The 20,003-nt window shown below is 34.1% G+C and overlaps 4 protein-coding genes across 4 annotated transcripts; 3 read left to right on the top strand and 1 right to left on the bottom strand.

Moving 5' to 3' along the window:
* The first annotated feature begins 1,587 nt into the window (after positions 1-1,587).
* Positions 1,588-4,175, top strand: LOC132190684 (uncharacterized). Its single transcript, XM_059605726.2, has 2 exons — positions 1,588-1,846; positions 3,903-4,175. Exons 1-2 carry the CDS (start codon positions 1,588-1,590, stop codon positions 4,064-4,066), a joined length of 423 nt encoding a protein of 140 aa, XP_059461709.1. The 3' UTR covers positions 4,067-4,175.
* Positions 4,176-6,539: 2,364 nt separating this feature from the next.
* On the top strand, positions 6,540-11,819 carry LOC132189987 (GTP-binding protein YPTM2). The gene is made up of 8 exons (XM_059604851.2): positions 6,540-6,788; positions 7,954-8,026; positions 10,099-10,146; positions 10,230-10,277; positions 10,697-10,768; positions 10,857-11,012; positions 11,123-11,226; positions 11,381-11,819. Exons 1-8 carry the CDS (start codon positions 6,775-6,777, stop codon positions 11,475-11,477), a joined length of 612 nt encoding a protein of 203 aa, XP_059460834.1. The 5' UTR covers positions 6,540-6,774; the 3' UTR covers positions 11,478-11,819.
* A 512-nt stretch (positions 11,820-12,331) lies between these two features.
* Positions 12,332-14,814, bottom strand: LOC148583892 (putative transcription factor At5g61620). The gene is made up of 5 exons (XM_088510810.1): positions 14,631-14,814; positions 13,857-14,068; positions 13,698-13,772; positions 13,413-13,538; positions 12,332-12,460 (listed from the first exon to the last, which is right to left on the bottom strand). Exons 1-5 carry the CDS (start codon positions 14,812-14,814, stop codon positions 12,332-12,334), a joined length of 726 nt encoding a protein of 241 aa, XP_088366936.1.
* Positions 14,815-18,977: 4,163 nt separating this feature from the next.
* Positions 18,978-19,743, top strand: PEI1 (Zinc finger C-x8-C-x5-C-x3-H type family protein). The gene has a single exon (XM_059605601.2). It carries the CDS (start codon positions 18,997-18,999, stop codon positions 19,690-19,692), a length of 696 nt encoding a protein of 231 aa, XP_059461584.2. The 5' UTR covers positions 18,978-18,996; the 3' UTR covers positions 19,693-19,743.
* The last annotated feature ends 260 nt before the right edge of the window (positions 19,744-20,003 follow it).

Here is a 20,003-nt window from a genome sequence, read left to right as displayed (position 1 = left end):
CTTTTTCTTCCCTTATGTGAACATGTCAAAAAAAAATAAAACACACATTTGTATAAGGATATAAGTTCAAGTTGTCCAAGACATTTCTCGTAAAAATCACTTCAAAGCAAATCTAGTACTTCTTTTAAACATATCGATATAAATACTCATGGTTAAACTTTCTCTTACTACAATCTAATAATTTATGGCCACAATTTGTGCGGTTTTTTGTAGCGATGTGTGGCCGCGTACGTACCCTTCCGCCAATTAACCAAGGAACATTCAGTGTAACATATTGATGATCATTATCACTTTCAAGCAAGCTTTACTTAAGCTATTGCGCCTCCATATCAAGTAATAAAATTGAGCTCATACTCTTAGATTTATTTTTAACTAATATTTTTTATTTGTATAAAAATGAGAAAAAATATAAAATTTTAAATTAGAAGTGAGCCACTCCCAGGGGTGTAAACAAGTCGAGCTTGAGCGAACTTTCCTTATTTGGGCTCGACTCATTTAAATTTTACTCGAACTCGAGCCAAGTTCAAAGACGAGCCAAAAAATTGAACCCGGGCTCGAGCTCATAATAAGTCGAGTTGAACTGAGAGCTGGTTCTTATATTTAATTTAATTTAATTTTTTTAATTAATTAATTTATTTTTATTATAAATTTAAACTTCAAGTACTCTTAAGTAGCTCAAGAAGCCAGCTTGCATATGAGTATTTGCTTAGCCTGGTTAGCTAAGTATAAAGCTTGAGTCAATTCAGCAAAGCACTTGGTTTCGAAGAGAGAGGATATGCATCATTTTATAATAAAGGGATGCTATTAGAAAAAAATAATAATTAATTTTTAATATGAATATGAGTAATTATGTGAACAACAACCAATTTGATCCTTATACGAGCTGATTACGAGCCTAACCGAATCGAATCGAGCTTACTTCGTTTAATATTCAAACCACTTTTTATGTTCACGAAACATACACCTCATTTAATAATCGAATCGAGCTAAATATAGGAATTAGAGATATGAATCAATGCATTTGGGTTTGTTGAAGCTTCAACCCTATTTAGGGGAATATCTAAATTTGGACAAATTCCAAACTTTATCGCACCAAAAAAGAAGTTGTTTTGCCCTAACTGCGTACAAAGGTAAAAGAGTAATGTTAGAAGGGTTTTTTTTATTTTTTATTTTTTATTTTATGTCACTTTATAAATGATGTGGCTTTTAAAATTACTATTAAATTTATAATGAATCATTATTAAATTTTAATTAAATAACAATTACATAATTTTTAAAAAACACACAAAAAAAAAAAAAAAAAAAAAACTTAATAGAATTACTCCACGCAGAAAGAAAGAGTACAAATGGTAGATCCAGTCAATGTATATATATTATGCCACACAATCACACAAAAAAAGGGGCCGGGAGTCAAAGCAAACAAGAAACACGTACATGCATCACCCACAAACAGCATTCATATTCTTTTAGATAGACACGTACCTATAACGTCCATTACTTTTCATTCTTCCATATTTTGTGTTTTTTTTTTTTTTTTGGTGTTTTTGTTTTTGTTGTTTTTGCCGAGGATCGAAGGAAAAGAAAAGGATGTATAGATCGGCGAGCTGGAGCCGCGTCTCGGAGGATCAGTACTTTATGCATGGGTCGTCACCGTCGCCTAATGAGCCGCAGAGCGGCCTGAGACGGACACCTTCCTCTGAAAACAACGAGCTGCCTCTGTACGACCCTATCGCCGAGTTGGCTAAGAAGGAGAGGGCACGTGTCAAGTTTGCTGAGAATGCCGTGCATCTTATTCCACTTGTCCTCTTCCTCTGCGCCATTACTCTCTGGTTCTTCTCTAATCCAGGTAAATAATATTATGGTGCCCGAATCCCAATTTTCTCTCTTAAGCTTTTAGATCCAAGAAAATAATATGTAATTTCGTTCTATTTTCTTTTGGTCTTTTTTGTCTTCTTTTCAATTATTTTTATATTCTATTATATATAGAAATCAAACAAAATAGGAAAATCCTATATATAATTTGTTCAGTTTATTTAGATTTGTAACATTAATGTTTGTTTTAATTAAGACATGTTTTGGTGATTGGATCATGAAATAATGAGATCATGTCTGTCAAAAGAGCGGTTCTGTTTTGTGATTTAGCCATTTTTGTAATAATTAATAAAATCAGTTGGATGGTGAAGAAGTTGGTGTGATATTAATTTCTTCAAACGCTACCAAGAAAATCTATCATCAGCAACGACAAAACGTCACCGCTTGAACAGCCTAATCCAGATTAGAGCTCACGTGGCGGATATGCATGCATGTCATATTAATTATAAAACTTATTTTAGGGTTCATAATAGCGATGGATGGCATGCATGATGCATTTGTCATCTGGCCAATAGTTACCACGTTGTCTCTAATTTATTAGTCTCCAACAGAAAACATATATTTAAGTCTCTAATTTTTTTAAATATTGTTTTTATTGGTTTTTTTTATCCTTACTTTGAAGGAGAGATAGAAAGAGGGAGAGAGAAATGAGATAAATAAAAAATAAATAAAACAATTACAAAGTTTAAGTTTATTGTAACAAAACCTTTTATTTTGAAGTGTATGCTGGAAGAGAAAAATAACTCATAGTAACTGGGTTTAACTATAAATTAATTAATGGTCATTTAGAGCATATATGTTGGAGATGCTTGCCGGCTTCTCTTGACATTTCTCTTGCATAAAAAATTTCCGCTTTGATATTAGCAGAGATCGACGATCTTCCTGTCATCGCGAATGGGATATATTTTTGTTGCTAGCATTAACGATCACATTTGGGTCGTTGCACTAATTATCTGCAACGACTATTAAACATGTTACTGATAATCTATTATTAGTGATGACTTTTGGTTTGTCCCTAGTAACCAAAGTTTTTGTAGTGAAACAGGATTTATTATGAATCATCTCCAGGAGTTTTTTTTTTTTTTTTTTTTTTTGGCAAAGTAAGAGTCTGTTTTGGGTTGCCTTTGAGAAATATAACTTTTAAGTCAAGAAGAGCTTTTGAACAAAAGGCAAAATATTTTTGTAGCTAGCATTAACGACCACATTTGGGTCGTTGCACTAATTATCTGCAACGACTATTAAACATGTTACTGATAATCTATTATTAGTGATGACTTTTGGTTTGTCCCTAGTAACCAAAGTTTTTGTAGTGAAACAGGATTTATTATGAATCATCTCCAGGAGTTTTTTTTTTTGGCAAAGTAAGAGTCTGTTTTGGGTTGCCTTTGAGAAATATAACTTTTAAGTCAAGAAGAGCTTTTGAACAAAAGGCAAAATATTTTTGTAGCTAGCATTAATGACCACATTTGGGTCGTTGCACTAATTATCTGCAACGACTATTAAACATGTTACTGATAATCTATTATTAGTGATGACTTTTGGTTTGTCCCTAGTAACCAAAGTTTTTGTAGTGAAACAGGATTTATTATGAATCATCTCCAGGAGTTTTTTTTTGTGGCAAAGTAAGAGTCTGTTTTGGGTTGTCTTTGAGAAATATAACTTTTAAGTCAAGAAGAGCTTTTGGACAAAAGGCAAAAGCTTCATTTTTAAGCTTTTGCTAAAAGTGCTTTTTGGCAATTTTTAGCTTTTTGGATCATTAAAAGTGCTTTTAATTTTTTTACTAAACGTGTACTTTTTTTTATTCAAACAGACTTTTTGAGCGTTAAAAGTACTTTTAAGCCCCTCAAACGCAATTTCAAACATGCCCTAAGACTTAATTAATTGAGAATTCGGCTTATCTTTGCTGCCCATAATTAGCCACCACAATTAAAATTTTTGGATAAGTTTGGATTTGGTAAATCCAAACTTTATACATATAGCATTTTTTTTTTCTTCTTTTATTAATTGAAGCATGTTTGTTTGTCATGCAGATGTAGATGTGGGATTTAAAGCGGATATGGCAAGAATCGAGGGATTGACACTTGATGGAGAATTCGACAATGATAGTGATGGTACTCAAACTGGAGTTTTACCCTTAATAGACTTATGGGACGATCACCAAGTTTCAAACAAATCCGCCAAGAGATTCAAATGAAGCCTTAATTAATTTCCATTTTCACTGGGTAATTAATGACGTACACTACTAGCTATGTGCTACCTGCATCATCTTGTCCAGAAAAAGAAAAGATTGGTGGTTTGCTTTTTTTCTTTTTCTTTTTTATTTTCTTTTGGAACCTATATTCAAATTTGTAGCACATAGCTTTAGACGATTTTTACTTCAAATTTGTTATGTGATATTTTATTTCCCATATGTTTTTCTCATCTTCTTATATGGTTAAATAATTCGGAAAAGCTTCTTCTTCTGATGAATCGATTGTGCAATCAGTGTCGCATTGCTCCCGGCGGGGAATTAAGGCACAATTTTAATGAGAAAATAGAATGACAGCTTGTGTTGTACACTAAGAACTTGTTGGGGAGTGCGATTTTAAAAATTGAGTTTTTTAAATTGTCACTTTTTAAAACCGCACAGACGTTTGATAAAATATGTTAAAATCGTACATAATTTTTTTACAATTTTAAAATTTGCGTTTTTTAAATCGCAATCTTAAACACTCTAAAATTGCGATTTAGTTTAAAAACGCACTCCTAAACGGGCTTTAAGATACCTTCAAAACCCACAATTTTTCTCAACAAGAATGGAACAACCCGCCTTTTTTTACACCATAATAAATTTCCCACAGTAACTTTTTTTTTTTTTTTTTAAGAGGAGATTGACGAAGAGAATCACAAAAAAGGCAGATTTAAAGTTTGTGAATTTGTAAAATCTCACCTTCACAGCTGTCTAAATAGAGAGTGATGGACAAAGCTTTTACCCGCCCCCTATCTTTTTTCTCGCGTTTAAGGTATTTGGACTCGGACAAAAATTAGCTACAAACTAGTTTATTATTAATTCATACAAATTACTTTAATAAAGTGATATGTGCCCCTTAATATGTGAGAAACACACAGAGACGGAGGGAGGGGGGGACCGGTGTGGGCCATGGTCCCCCCCAAAATAAGGAAAAAAAATATTAAAAGTAAAAAAAAAAATAAAAAAATTAAAAAAAATTAAAAAAAGTAAAGTTAAAGTTTTAATTTTAGTTATTTGGCCCCCTAAAAAAAAAAAAAAAAATTGGCCCTATTTTTAATTTTGTTGGCCCATACCCACTAAGTTTTTTTATTTTTAGCCCTTACTTTCAAATGTCCACTTTTTTTGGCCTTTACAGTAGTCTTTATTTCATAAAAAACAACCAAAATAATTTTTTTTTGATAAAAAAAATTTGGTTGGCCCCCTCCCATAAAATTTTCTGGCTCCGTCCCTGGAAACACATGTTATTATCCTTAATAACATGTGCTTCTTATATTTTTTTAATAACATTAATAAGAAAGTATATGCTTCTCACATACTTTAAAAACACAAAACACTTTATTAGATTAATGTTAGAAACAAATGTCACTTTATAAGAAATCAGTTTGTAACTAATTTCTGTTCCCTGAGTTCCACATAGCTCTTGGACAATAGCGGTCAATTAAGCAAGTAATTAATATTGATCCCAATTCTAAAACAACATTCAGATTTTTTTGGGATAAATGCAAAGTGGTTGGCCTAAATTACAAATCGCTCCATGTCGTATCAAAATAAAATCAAAGGTCTCTAAAGTATGTCAAAAAAAATAATTTAGTTTTTGAAGTCAAATTCTGTTAAAACATTTGATGGATTTCGTTAGATGCAACGTCAGTGCCAATAAAATAGCAACACATATCCATCTTAATAAAAATATAAATGAATAAATCTTAGAAAATTAATATTTTGGCTTGTTATAAGAGTTATTTTTGTCCTCTCGTGTTTTCAGATCAAAATGGCTCCGCCTATTTAAAATCATATATATATATATATAGGCATTCTTTAGACATTAATTTTTTGAGACATTGATTTTTTGATTGTCATAGTGTTTTAAAATCATGTCCCCAATGGGTAGCTCAATCGGTTGTGAACTACGCCTCATGAAACGGATGTTATTAGTTCGAATCCATCCTCCCCTTTCCCTTGTGTGGACATGTCAAAAAAAAAAAGAAAAAAAAAAGTATTGAGCATTTCCATTGAATCAACCAATTATTAATGCATCGGTTCCTAATATCCTGAGTGAATCAACACGTGTGAAGAAGTGTTCTACTTCGGAATTCATGTGTAAATCGATGGATTTAAAATCAATTATTTTTTTCCATGTTCCGAGCATAAGTATTGTTAAATTATCATTTGTCTTAATAGCTAAGGTAGTAAGAAGTAAATTTAATAATTTAATTAATACTTTAATAAATATTATTTTAAAATTTAAAAAGTTTTATAAAATGAATTAACTTTTAAAAGTTTTCAGGTGATTTTTACAATATCAGTAAATTAGTGATAAATCTTTGAATTTTAATTCAAAAATAATTTAAAAACCTTTTTAAGAACAACAAAATTGAGTGTAAATTGCTCGAAATGAAAATCATGCTTATAAGATAACGTACATTTATTCTCGAGGGGTCCATATCCAGATCCGTGCAAACCCGACCTTTTCGGTTTCGTCAGCGTCCACTTTCTTCATTTCTCATCTCTGACACCTCTTTCCCCTTCAGTTTCACTTTCACGTATTCCTAAGAACTCTTCTCTCTCTCCGTTTTCATTCGCCATTACCCGGTCTACCGTTCCCGTCTGACCGGTCTAATTCCGGTCGAGCTCTTCACTGATCGACCACCACCGCCACCAGCAGCATCGCAGTCATGAATCCTGAATAGTAAGCCTCTCCTCTCTCAATCTCCTTTTCTCGATTATTACAGCTTTAACCCCTGTTTGGTCGCCCAAAAAATGAAAAGGAATAGAAAAAAAAAAAATTTAAATCCGTTGGAAATGCAAAATTCTTTTCCATTTTTTTGTTTGTTTGTGCTTTCTGCTACTAAACGGTTGTGAATTTGACAATCTCTTAGATCTCTGGTGGTTTTGTGCTTTTTCACAGCGGTGGATTTGTAAATTCACTTCTTTTTTTTTTTTTTTTTTTTTTTTTTTTTTTTTTTTGTGCTTTCCGCTACTAAACGGTAGATCTCTAATGGTTTTGTGCTTTGTGAATTTGTAAATTAACTTTCTTTTTTGGTCTTTAGGAAATTAAGTTTGCCTTCCTGTTTGGTTGCCGACAGAAAGAAGGGGGGAAAAGTGGTTTTAGTAATGATTTTTTTTTTTGATAAGTTTAGTAATGATTTTTTTCATTGATAATTCGTTGTTGCGTATATTCAATTATCATACTGTTTGTTTTCTAATCATTTGTCGGAAACTTATAGGAAGCATCAATTCTCTTATCAGTTTAGATCTGAAATGGGGATTTTTTCAGTTTTCGATGAGCTTTTGATAGTTTGTTAGTAAATTTTTCTTTTGTGATAGAATCGTTCATTGTTTGGAGCGTGATTTTCAACCTCCATGAGTTAACTGTGTTTAGGTTTCAGATCTGAATGTTTAGTTTGATTGCATAACTCTATTTGTCTATCTCTGCATGCGGTTGTGTGTGGTTCAATTAAGAGATTCCTTTTTTTGTGAAAGATTGTGATTATCAGATTGATGTTCACCTTGAAAGACTGCTGACATGTTTCCTCTATTCTCTTGCAATCTATTTTCTAAATTATATCTATCTCTCAAGTTAAGTATATATTGAATTAGGCTACATGAATACCATTTGCTGCTGTGCCATATCATGTGCCTCACAGCAGAAGATCACGCCTAAGCGTTTAATTGAAGATATTAATGAATTTCTTTGATAAGGCCCCACTAATGTTTGTCTTTAGCCCAATGAATTATTTTGTTCTAAATATAGAGATCCATATTTTTGCTTTATAAAAAGAAAAAAAGTTTACAAGTTTGCGATAAGTTGAAACTGCAGCAAAAGATTTATTGATTCATGTTCTCTTCTGCAGTGACTATTTATTCAAGCTTTTGCTGATTGGAGACTCTGGAGTTGGCAAATCATGTCTTCTTCTGAGATTTGCGGTAAGCCGTTGAAATGCCAGCCTTTATCAAAAGTGTTTATTAATATTTTTCTTGCTCATATATTTGAATTTGCTTTACCTAATGCTTATAGACCTCTCTGGATATTCTATCAATTCATCAGCTTAGTTTTTTTTTCTTAATCTTTCCTTTCTTTGTGTATAAATTTTTATCCTTTGCTTCGTTACTTAGAAAAGAGGAAAATTTGAGACCTTTTATCAAGTTGCAAGAGGATGCTTATCTTGTGTCCAAAAAAACAAAAAAGAGGATGCTTATCTTAAATTAGTGGTCATACATAATTTGACAAACTTTGAATTTTGTGAATCAAAGTGATAGTTTACTATGAATTCTATTAAAGCTGATATAGTTATGTTACTTGTTACAGCCTATCTAAGGTGATTTTTACTTTGCTTCCCCTGTTTTTCGTTGCTAATTCTTTAACCAAGAAGAAATTGTGGCACACTGATTAGCATGTAAAGGATGAAAATAATAATGGGCTACTGCACCTCATGGTTCAACCCATAAAGTTGTTATGAACATACTGCTGAAAAGATGACTTGAACTTTTTTGTGTTAGCATTGATTTTGACTAACAGTAGTTTTCCTGATTCTGTTGGAGTTGCATTGTGGTGTTCTTATCACATTGAAGACTTATTGAATGGAGTTTTGATTCCTCGATTATGTATGTTGTCATATTGTTTCTCCAAAGATAAACATTTGTTTAACGAAATGGGGACTTTAAGGGTCTGTTTGGCAAACAATTCCCCCCCCCCCCCCCCCCTTCTTTTTTACTATTCACACCACTTTTCTCCAAAAAAATCAACATCAAAACAACATTATTATTATTTTTGTTCACTTTTTATATCACATCATTCACTTTTATTACTATTCAAATAAAAAAATTACAACAAAACAAAACTTTTTCTTTCAATACAAAAAAATCAAAACTTTATACCATATCAATTCACGTCAGCTACAATATTTTACGGAAAAGGGTTTGCCAAATGGACCCTAAGTATGTCACGACTTTCCAAGAACAGAAGTCATAAAGGGCCTGTTTAGTTTGCCTTAATAAAAACAGTTTTTAAAAGCTGTTTCATTGAACAAAAAGAAAACTTACAAACATGATGTTGTTAACAGTTTTGTTTTTATGAAACTGAAAACAATAAAGAGCCCTAGGAAACATATTTCTGTATGGCATCTGAGATAGGATATTCTCAAGAATAATTCTGTGAAAAATGTTTTTGAGAACACATTTCACAGTGTGTTCTTGCATTGATTACTTTCATAGTCTTACGATTTTTTCCATGGAAATTTTGGTTTCATTATTAAATAGTACTTTCTGTTGAAAGGTTGCTTTTAATTTATCTAGTTATCTGATTGAAACTTATTTTTTACTGATAGTAATGTTTTATCAAATAAAATTATGATTTTAACTTTTTGTATTAAAGTGAAAGTATGGGATTCTACTTGTTGAACCACATATTTTGTGGATTCTAGACTTTTGATGGTTGGGATGTTTATCCATTGTTTAGTCCTAAATTTTTAACTGTCAACTTCTTATCTCATATGTAGACATGTTCACTGTAGTATTACTAGTATTGATTCTTTCTCTCTCAAGTTTGACAAAGACGGAAATAAAACGTATGAAATGGTAAAAATTTAAAGATTTAAGAAAGCTACTAAAATTACTTTTTACTTCATAAAATTGCTTTTGTTTTATCCCTTAAGAGAAAGAAATTTATTGTTATTTTTTTTAGATCTCCTTAGGTGACTGAAATGAAAATGCTTGTTTTACATTTTGTCTATTTAAGTTGTGCCTATCGTCAAATTTATTGTTTTGTGTGTGAATCTTGGCATGCTATCTTATGTTATATCTAAAAGAATCATTTGGTGTAAAGATAATGGAAAAGATGCTTGTGTCATTGTTGAAAAGTTTTCTGGTTCGAGCGTACTGAAGCTCTTTATTGAACTTTAAGCAGAATTCCTAGATGTGTTAATTTCTTTTGCCTCTTTTTATTTTATTTTTCTTTTAATACTTTTATATAAGTATTCTCTTTTGTCTCGTTGATATAGGATGATTCGTACCTGGACAGTTACATTAGCACAATTGGAGTTGACTTTGTAAGTATCACCTGTGGGTTTTAATAGATGTGATTTTAATTTAAGCAATATAATCCTAATTTTATTTTTCCACCTATTATTAGAAAATACGCACTGTGGAGCAAGATGGGAAGACCATAAAACTTCAAATCGTAAGACTTTTTCTCCCCTTTTATTTATTTTTATTTTGGTGGAATTGCACTAGTTTCTGGGCATTTATTTACCAGCTAATTGGCAATTGCAAGGGAATATTGTTCACATCCTGATTAATCCTTTTTGTGCTTACTTTTCCCTTTTAGTTGCCTTGTCTTGAACCATAAGTAAGCCAAGGGTCTTTGCACTAAATGATACCTTCTCCCTCTAAAATAAGTGGAGGGTGAGGTCATGGGTTTAACCATGCATGGATGCCTGAGTTGTATTCAGATATGATAAGAAGCATGATATAATAATTTTGATGTTGGTGCATATCCACAATGGTTATCTAATGCAGCATTCTACGAATGTCGCTATTGTTTCAATCTAGATGTTGAAGCTTTTTTTTTTTTTTTTTTTTTTTTTCTGGTATGTGCAGTGGGACACTGCTGGACAAGAGCGTTTCAGGACAATTACAAGCAGCTATTACCGTGGAGCACACGGCATTATAGTAAATTTTTGCCTTTTTCTCATGGTTTGTACGCTAAGGCTGTGTTTTGAATTTGTTTCCTAATGAATGTCCTTGGCATATGTGGCAGATAGTTTATGACGTGACAGATCAAGAGAGCTTTAACAATGTCAAGCAATGGTTGAACGAAATTGACCGATATGCTAGTGAGAATGTAAACAAGCTTCTGGTTGGAAACAAGTGTGACCTCACTGCTAACAAAGTTGTGTCTTCCGAAACAGCCAAGGTAAAGACTATGCTCCCTGAGTCCCTCCCTATGGCTGTTTTTTTTTTTCTATTGCTGAACTATTGAGAGCTGAGATGACACCGTGGACTTGATCTGACTTGTTTATTAAGGCGTTTGCGGATGAAATTGGCATTCCATTTATGGAGACGAGTGCGAAGAATGCTACTAATGTGGAGCAGGCTTTTATGGCCATGGCTGCTGACATCAAGAATAGGTACTTCTTATATGCATGTTTACTGTAATAATTTGTTAGAGAAGAGTGTATACCATGCCATTTAAGAAATAAATTTAGCTTCAGTTTTGTTATAGTTGTCTAAGTGCTATTTATGTGTGCAAATGCCTTCTCTCATCGTTTCATTTCTTTGCAGGATGGCAAGTCAGCCAATGAGCAATGTAAGGGGGCCGCCAACAGTGCAGATACGAGGACAACCCGTGAACCAGAAGTCTGGCTGCTGCTCTTCTTAGTTGGTTCGTTCTGATACTGATCCATTGCATGTATGCATATAAGACCAGTCGTTTGTATTTGAATCAAGTGGACCATTGAACAAACCCTCCCCCCCCCCCCCCCCCCCCCCCCCCCCCTCAAGTTCTGTATGATTTTATGTGCACGTCAGTTTGCTTTGTTACATGTTCTGCCATTCAATTCTTTCCAGTTTCTAAGTTGTCTGTACAAATGATGTGATGCTCAGCAGCAATATCTGTTCATTTTTTTTAGCTGTTCTTGTCTGAAAGCTGCAAGGCAAACACTTCTTTTGTTCTCCTTTACAGTCATAATGTTTACTGATTTGGCTTATTAATTTGACTTTATTTTTTTCTCTTCATTTAGTTGCCTAAAGAGCTTGACAATTTACCCAAATAACAACGTTAGGTTAACGTTTGTGTGTGTTTTTTGGGCCATTGTTTTAGGGTTATGTTAGTGGATGGATGGCTTGGGAAAATCTTGACCTTTTATTATAAAAGAGACAAGAATTTAAAAAACTCAGCCAAATAAGTTCCTTAAATTTTTTAAAAGATTTCGATCCATATTTGATAGCTGTAATTAATTACTAAAGATATTGCCATAATCTTTTGATATTTAATGCCCCTAACCACAACCCGCAGCTCAAGCGACTCAATATTCTTCTATTTCTAGTCTTTAATCAGAAAGATTAAATTAATGAGCTACATTAATTCAGTCAAAACTTTTTCATCTCACTGTAATGGCCGATAATCTTGAAGATGATATATCCATCGGGATGTCCGATCGAGGCCGTCCAATCTAAATTGATGAAGCCTTTTTGCACCTTCAATGAGATAATAGAGACGGTGGTGAAGGAAAGTCAGGTGGATGGATGAATGATAACAAGAGCACAGGCAGCAAAGTTTAGCGGAGTTCCACGTCGATAGGGATGGCTTGGGCCACCAAAATTTGGCACTGGGATGAACGGCACATTGCTATGCATTCCCGCCTGTAAAGACATAAGCAAATTACAATAAGTGGTTTAACATCTTGGATAGGTGCTATAAAGATTTAAATGAAAATAAAAATAAGAAAAAAGAATGGGAAAATAAGAAGTAATTGAAGGAAATATTCGTGGCATATCCTAAGGTTCACATTTGGTGGTCAGCGAAAAGCAACAAATAATAGAAGGGGTTAAAGTGTTTTTTTTTTTTTTTTTGTATCAAATAAATTGTTGAATTTTCAAAAGTGATAAAATTAGGGGGAAACTTCACTTAATTTCTTGAGTTTTAAGGGTTTTTGCAATCATTCCCCTAAACCTTACAAACTCTTCATTTAGTGTATTCAACTTTATAAAGTTTGCAATATCAGCCATACTGTTAGGGTTTGGGGTTAAATCAGACAAAGCATAGGTGAAATGTCCCTTATACCCTGTATCTAAAAAGTATTTAAGAAAAACATGGAACCCACTATTTTCCTCTAAAATTAGTCATTGTGTTTTCTAACAATGTAAAATAAATCATTCTCTCTACTTCAGTTAATGAGCAATTTGTTCTTGGGAAATTTTTGGTTATAAGTGAAAAATAGCGTTGAAAAGGCAACGGCAATAAGGTAGGCATATAAGAAAACCCATGATATATTTTTTTTTTTCCAATTCAATACGGGGAAAAGGGGAAGAAAATTCATGATTTGATGATAGGCTAAGTGCGATTTTGTTTCTAGTGATGTGGTGAGGCTGACATGGAGTGAGGGATCAAATGAAGAACTGATTTAACAGTATTTGATGATTGCCATGCAATGATTATGTGAAGATAGTATACATGGCGAAACGTAATTCGGCTAATTGGCTTTTTTGTTTTTTTTAACACGTGGCAAATGACTCACTAATGAAAATAGACAAAATGATTGATTTTAAAATGTCAGAAAGTACAATGAATAATTTTATTACTTTTGAATCTTACCATATGTGGAATAGTACCACAGTAGTTTGGAGCAGCATATGTTGGGGGCGACATTTGAGCAAGCGGTGGAATATCCAAGCAGACGTGAGGAAATTGATTCACATTCTCATCATCTGGGGTTGTAGCCTATAACATTACACAAAGCCATTAAGGCTAACGAATAAGTAAAAATCACTTATTTGATTGGCACCGGTAAAAAAAAATAATCAAAGACTGATTTTTTTTATTACATCATCTCAGTTATATAACAATCGAACATATTCATTGAAGGATGGATAAACTTACATTTGATGAAGATTCATACACAGTTTTCTGATCTGTAGGTGAAACTAGGGAATCTTCAAGAGTACTACTTTGTTCCTGTAAATAAAACGCACTACATTTTTAACAGCACATATAAAAGGGAAAGAGAGATCTAGAGAGAGAGAGAGAGAGAGAGATTACAAGTTGTTGAAGAGAAATATCAAATATGCTTGGTTTGAGTTTCTTCTTATCATCGGCAGCCTGTCTGAGAAAATATTTTTGTGCATGACTAGCAACCTGGGTGGAGGTCCTAGTGCTCACAAACTTCTTTGAAATTCCTTTCCAATCACTTTTCCCGAGCTCCTTCACACCAACTAGAAATTGTCTGTGCTCTTCCTCACTCCACGGCCCCCCTATATATATATATATATGGGAATATTACAATATTACAGATCACTATTAGTATGTATGTCAATGCCTATCAATCAAACACAAAACTGACACAAATGTTTCAAGTTCTTCAAAAATATAAGAATTTTTTCAAAATCTTTTAGGAAACAAACACAGATATATTCAAGGAATGAAGGAAAGAGCCATGTTGAACATTAATCATGAGGTCGTTGGTTATTGATAATCAAAATAATTAATAAATTCTAATCAATTTTAGTCTCCACAAATCATCAATATTGAAAGCATTCGCTTGTAACTATTTTAAGCTCAGATTTCTCTCTCTCTCTCTCTCTCTCTCTATATATATATATATATATATATATATATATATATATATATATATAATCAAAGGAATAAATACATGGCACCTTGGTCAATTAACAAGAATTATGAAAAACAAATTAATTAGTTAATTAAACGCTGAAAGTAGTAAAAATTGTAAGGACCCAAGAAACAAATACACATGCATATCCAAACCCTAATCTTTAAAAAAAAAATAAAAAAATAAAAAAATCTGACATACACCTTTTAATTGTACATGAGCAGCCTCGTTTAAGCTATGGTTTCCCCCGGCATCTCCTTCGTTTGTCAAATACACACCGAAGAGCTTCACTCGGTCACTCTGATCATCATTGGCAACATTATTACACGTCCTGTAGTTGTGTCCGGTGCGCCCGCACTGCGAACACTTTCTTAGTTTTCTCTCCATGGTTTTCTCTAAAAACTACTTCTTTCTTTGTAAAGACAAGACAAAGAAGAAGTAATTAAATTAAGACAATCTAATTCTTCATCTAACCATAAACAAAAAAGCTCTGTGGCGGTGTAATGTCTCGGAACTTCAGCAAAATTTATATATATATATATATAGGGCGATTTGGGAGTTCTTGAATTCCGAATCTAGGATAGGGTTTTCTCGAAATATTTGGTTTTCCTGGAAAAACCTTATTTCCTTGCCGGATTTGGATCTTCCGGCCAGTTTTCTTTATGCATGCCATTGTTACTACTTTTGGAAGATTCGATATCTCCTTTCAAAGATTGGATTTTATTATTATTATTATTATTTTATTTTATTTTATACTTGCATGTGGTATGATGGTGTTGACTGTTGATCATTGGTGAGCTTATAAAAGCTATCTGATCCGTTGGATTTAGAAGGTAAAAGAAAGTGATGCTTTGTAGGGCGCCGTTGAATTAGGGTCAAGTGTGTAAGTAGAGGGGCTCTTGTTGTGGAGCTTGTTTTGTGGGATTATGATGCAGCTCTAGTAAGAATAATGGCGACCCGGCTGGGCAGAAGGTGATCGAGTAATCCGACCCGTTTCTCCTGAGTACTAATTTTTTTGAAAGTCCTGAGTACTAATTAAGCAAATTAATCTTGTTTTTCCTTTAATTTTTAGAGTGGTTGAAAATTTTACTTTTTCACTATCCGATTTGAGGGAGAGTTAAGTCTATTCAGTTACAATTAATGTGTGTGTATATATATATATGAGACTCAGATATATTAAATCTCAAAGTGGTCTTTGGGCAAGTACAATTATCTCCCTGATACAGAGGGGAACAGAATCCTCCCATACATGGTTAGCATTGAGAGTACAATTAATGTATACTTAATTTATATGCAACTATATTTATATTTGTATATATAACACAGTTTCAAAAAAAGAATCCTAGTTGTAAATAATAAAATAATATGGTGGAATTAATTGAGGTGGAGTAGATTGGAATTTCATCCAAGATAAAAATAATTTTACTAATTAACACAATTAAAGTTAAAGCACTCTACTATCAATGACCATGATTTTTTTTTTTGTTAATAAAAGCCTTCTAGTATCAAATTAAAGAAAAACAAATCACCATTTCATTTCCTAGCCTATAATTCATTCTTCCTCTTCTTCTTCTTCTTCTTCTTCTTTTTTTTTTTTTTTTTTTTTTTTTTTCTGTTCGACTCTTGCAAAAATAAAGACAAAAGGTAAATGAAAACTGCCGGTTCTACTGGACCATGAGAGCCTCTCATACTTAAGTACACAGAGATGGCTCTTTGAGAGAGAATCTAAATTGAGAGTATAAGTAGAGGGAAAATATGTGTACCCGGTGAGGAGACCCAACTCTCATTGTTTTCACTTGAAATTCATTTGGCATTGGCATGCGGTTATGTGATGTGCAAGAAACGGGAGTTGAGTGTGGACTGCCCAATCATAAAATCGGTGCACTTGAGTCCAGGAACCAAGTTGTTCATTGGGTTAGGTCGACAGATTTATTCTCAGCCCATTGGTCTTGATGTTCTTTGGTGGGTAGGCTCCAATGCCCTTTGGTAGCCGCACTTCAAGGGCCCATATCGGCATATTGGCATACTAATAGCCCCCCAATTTTCTTGAACGACTTGATCACAAGTCGATCCATGAAAATTTAGGTGAGTGAGCCCCCGGGTCCCCTTCGGTGACGAGTACTTCGGTAAGTGGACTTAGAGGCCTTTGGGTAGGCGGGCCTCAAGGGCCCTTCGGTATTTTGGCATACCATAAAATATTATAATACAAATACAGCAAAACGCAATGATCAACCCTATTTGCATTATACAATTAACTGATCATAATCAACGTTTAATTAATTAAACAACCTCGATTTTGTTAAAAGGTTTATGTGCTTTTGTTCTTTTGTTACCGAACCACAAAAGAAACGCCTGCGAAATCGAAGGACACCTAAAACTGTTCCAGGTTCTGTATTTGATCCTCCGACACGTGCATGTGAGAATCTTTTAATATATTTGTCGTAAATATAGGTCAGGTCACTTATCATTTACACGTGTGCATCGCCTTGCGTTTGCCATATTTATCAAACTTTGTTTTTTTCTGTGGGGAGTCGACGCTGTCGTTTTGCTTCTTACACCGTCGTCGGAAACGTCCGTTAAAGTTTTGAAACTGTGAGGTCACCTGGCCTTCTCTGCCTACGTACATTTCTTTCTTCCTCTTTGGACTCTTTATAACTGCTTATTACTGTCCGACTGTTGTTGGGCACCTTTAGAATCATCATATATATAATATAATTGCTTATGGACCACACCCCCACACACACACACACACACACACACACATATATATATATATATATATATATATTTTTATAATGCTAGGTGTTATTCTGTTTCTTAATTTTAGGTAAATATTATTTTCTTAAAAAAAAAGAAAACCCTTATTTTTATTACTTGATTTAAAAAAATAATATTTACTTAAGATCAGGAGAACATAAAAAAAAATACCTAACATTTTTTATTTTCTTTTAATCTAATTGTCACCTAATTATCACCAGTGACCGTGGTTTAGTAATTAGTAGTCATATATTCACCTAGGACCCATGTCACATTCATTAACATAGTATATTTTAAGGTTCTATTTGATTCGCGGAATAAACTCCTACTATTGAATGATTATTCTTATGGCCGGATTAATCATTCCTTTGTTTGGTAAGGACCTATTCCTATGAATGGTTATTCCCATGAAAATAACAATTCCATCTTCATTATGAAGATGAATATTTATACCTCTAAAAAATGAGAGGAATAATTCCTTAAGAAATAGAATGCATCTTCCAATAAAAACCCATATTATTTTTTATTTTATTTTAAACTCAAAAACAAAAAACAAAAATAAAATAACTTGAAAAATAAAGTGGTTGGTCGGCCACCCACAAAAGAGGCAGGTGGTCGCACCACCCTTGTGGCATTTTGAGGAGCTCCTCTAGCCTCTAGGGTAGCCAAGGCCACCGCCAGAGCTCCTCTAGGGTGGTCGTAGCCACCCTCGAGGGCTTTGGGGCTGGTCTCGGCCACCCAATTTATTTTTTAGGCTTTTTTTTTTATTATTATTTTTTAAATATGAGTTGAAAAAAAAAATAGTGTAAGGTTTTTGTAATTTTGATTTAATTCCAGTTGGATCATATCTATTGTTACCAAACTAAGGAATATGAACAATTATTCCATTTCATTTTCCGTTATTCCCAATGATTTTCCATTTTTTTTTCCTTTTAAATAATTGACATAAAAAAATTACTTAAAACATGTCACGTTAAGTATTATACTATAAAATATGTATAATAAAGAGTAAGTATATATATATATTAGTATTATGACAAATAAATAAGATTTTCTTAAAAAATAGGGGGGAATTCATGCATGGATTGTGGAGAGAGACTGTTATCTTTTATAGCGTTGATGTTTCAAGAAAGCAGGGTGAGATCCTGATCAGATGAATGTTGAAAGTGTTGAAAGAGTCCAAGTTTAGTGAAAGGTTAAGCAGCGATGATGAAGACTTTAACAGTAATTGCAGCAATGGCCAAACATGCATGACATGGCCAACCTACCTCTCCACCGCCTCACAACTGGCAGACTCTGTTAACCAACGTCTTCCCAGTGGCAAACCAAGCGAGCATGCGCCCATCACCGGGAACCCCAGCCGACGACGTCCGTTACCGTTATATCAAAGGTCCATTCATACGTACGTGCAGGATCTCAAAAGTAACCGCATAATGGTTAGATTTTAACTCAACCAAGCACAGTTCAGTTCCTCTGATCACTATAAATTAATGCTCCCTTTCCCTCACCTTCCTTCAATTCAATGCTCCCTCTAATGGATCCCTCTCTCTCTCTCTCTATCTCTTTTCCTTCTTCATCCCATTTCCTTATTTCTTCAGCCACATTGCAACCAGAACAACACATAATCCGAGGTATTATGAAGAGACTAAAGCTTAATTAGCAGATTATTATCCTCCCGCTCTTTCCTCCATTCCATCTTAAATTTGTGACTTGTATATCTATATATATATATACAAATATCATATAGCTTTCACATATATAAAAAATTTGTGCACTTTCTTTCCTTTTTTTTTTCTTCCCCTGAAACCCAACATGTTGAAAGGCGTGAATCCGGGTTTTTTATCCGAGCGCCAATTTTCCAATATTGTTTTCACTCCGGCCGATTACAGTATCGACGAAGCTATCTTCTGCGCCGACGAGTTCCGCATGTACGCCTATAAGATCAAGCGGTGCCCGAGAATGCGCAGCCACGACTGGACGGAGTGCCCCTACGCCCACCGCGGCGAAAAGGCGCAGCGCCGCGACCCCCGCAAATTCAGCTACTCGGCGGTCGCCTGCCCGGCCTTCCGCATGCACGGCAAATGCCACAAGGGGGACGCCTGCGAGTTTGCGCACGGGGTGTTTGAGTATTGGCTGCACCCGGCGAGGTACCGCACGCGCGCGTGCAATGCTGGGCGCTATTGCCAGCGTAAGGTGTGTTTTTTCGCTCACACGCCGGAGCAGCTGCGGTCGGAGACCAAAAACAAGTGTCATTCCGCGTACAGGCCACGTGGGAATGGCGGGGAGGAATCCGCGTCGTCGTCGTCGTCGTCGCCGGTGCCGGAGCTGACAACGAAGAAGAAGAAGAATGAGCAGAGTAATTGTTTTGATGGGGTTTCGGAGTTTTGGAAGAGTTTGAGCGCCTTGAAGATAAGGGATGTTGAAGAGGGGGAGAGGAGTTCTAGTAATTGGGGGTTATTGGATTCAGATTTGCCTCATATCGATTGGATTTCGGAGTTGGTGCAGTAAATGCATGTGAGAGGAGGCCATGTTTGGAGTAAATATGCTTAATTAATTAATTTCTTGCGTTTTATGTAATGATTATTATTGTTCTATGTTGCCTTCTATAATATTTTGTACGGTTTCATATATGTATTTAAATTTCATTTTGTAGCAATTAATAAGCTATCTATATATTGGTGTCCTTCTTTCTCATCTCACTTGTGGGGCAAAATCAATCAGATCTCCTCTTAAAAGGAGAGGAAATATCACTTAATTACAAATATTAATCACTTTTTGTTTCTCCAAATTAAAGAAAAGAACCACCTGGTGTATTTATG

The sequence above is a fragment of the Corylus avellana genome, chromosome 9 (assembly GCF_965113065.1).
Source record: "Corylus avellana chromosome 9, dhCorAvel1.hap1.2, whole genome shotgun sequence".
NCBI lineage: Eukaryota > Viridiplantae > Streptophyta > Magnoliopsida > Fagales > Betulaceae > Corylus > Corylus avellana.
Note: the sequence above shows the minus strand (reverse complement) of the source record. Positions and strands in the feature narration are given on the sequence as shown.

Coding starts and splice junctions, on each gene's coding strand:
- LOC148583892 (XM_088510810.1), bottom strand. CDS start 14,814: ATGGAGAGAAAACTAAGAAAGTGTTCGCAGTGCGGGCGCACCGGACAC. Junction 14,069..14,630: donor TGCTCATGTACAATTAAAAG/GTGTATGTCAGA, acceptor ATATATATATAG/GGGGGCCGTGGAGTGAGGAA. Junction 12,461..13,412: donor GTGGTACTATTCCACATATG/GTAAGATTCAAA, acceptor ATGTCTTTACAG/GCGGGAATGCATAGCAATGT.
- PEI1 (XM_059605601.2), top strand. CDS start 18,997: ATGTTGAAAGGCGTGAATCCGGGTTTTTTATCCGAGCGCCAATTTTCC.
- LOC132190684 (XM_059605726.2), top strand. CDS start 1,588: ATGTATAGATCGGCGAGCTGGAGCCGCGTCTCGGAGGATCAGTACTTT. Junction 1,847..3,902: donor CTGGTTCTTCTCTAATCCAG/GTAAATAATATT, acceptor TTTGTCATGCAG/ATGTAGATGTGGGATTTAAA.
- LOC132189987 (XM_059604851.2), top strand. Junction 8,027..10,098: donor GTCTTCTTCTGAGATTTGCG/GTAAGCCGTTGA, acceptor TCGTTGATATAG/GATGATTCGTACCTGGACAG. Junction 10,147..10,229: donor GCACAATTGGAGTTGACTTT/GTAAGTATCACC, acceptor ACCTATTATTAG/AAAATACGCACTGTGGAGCA.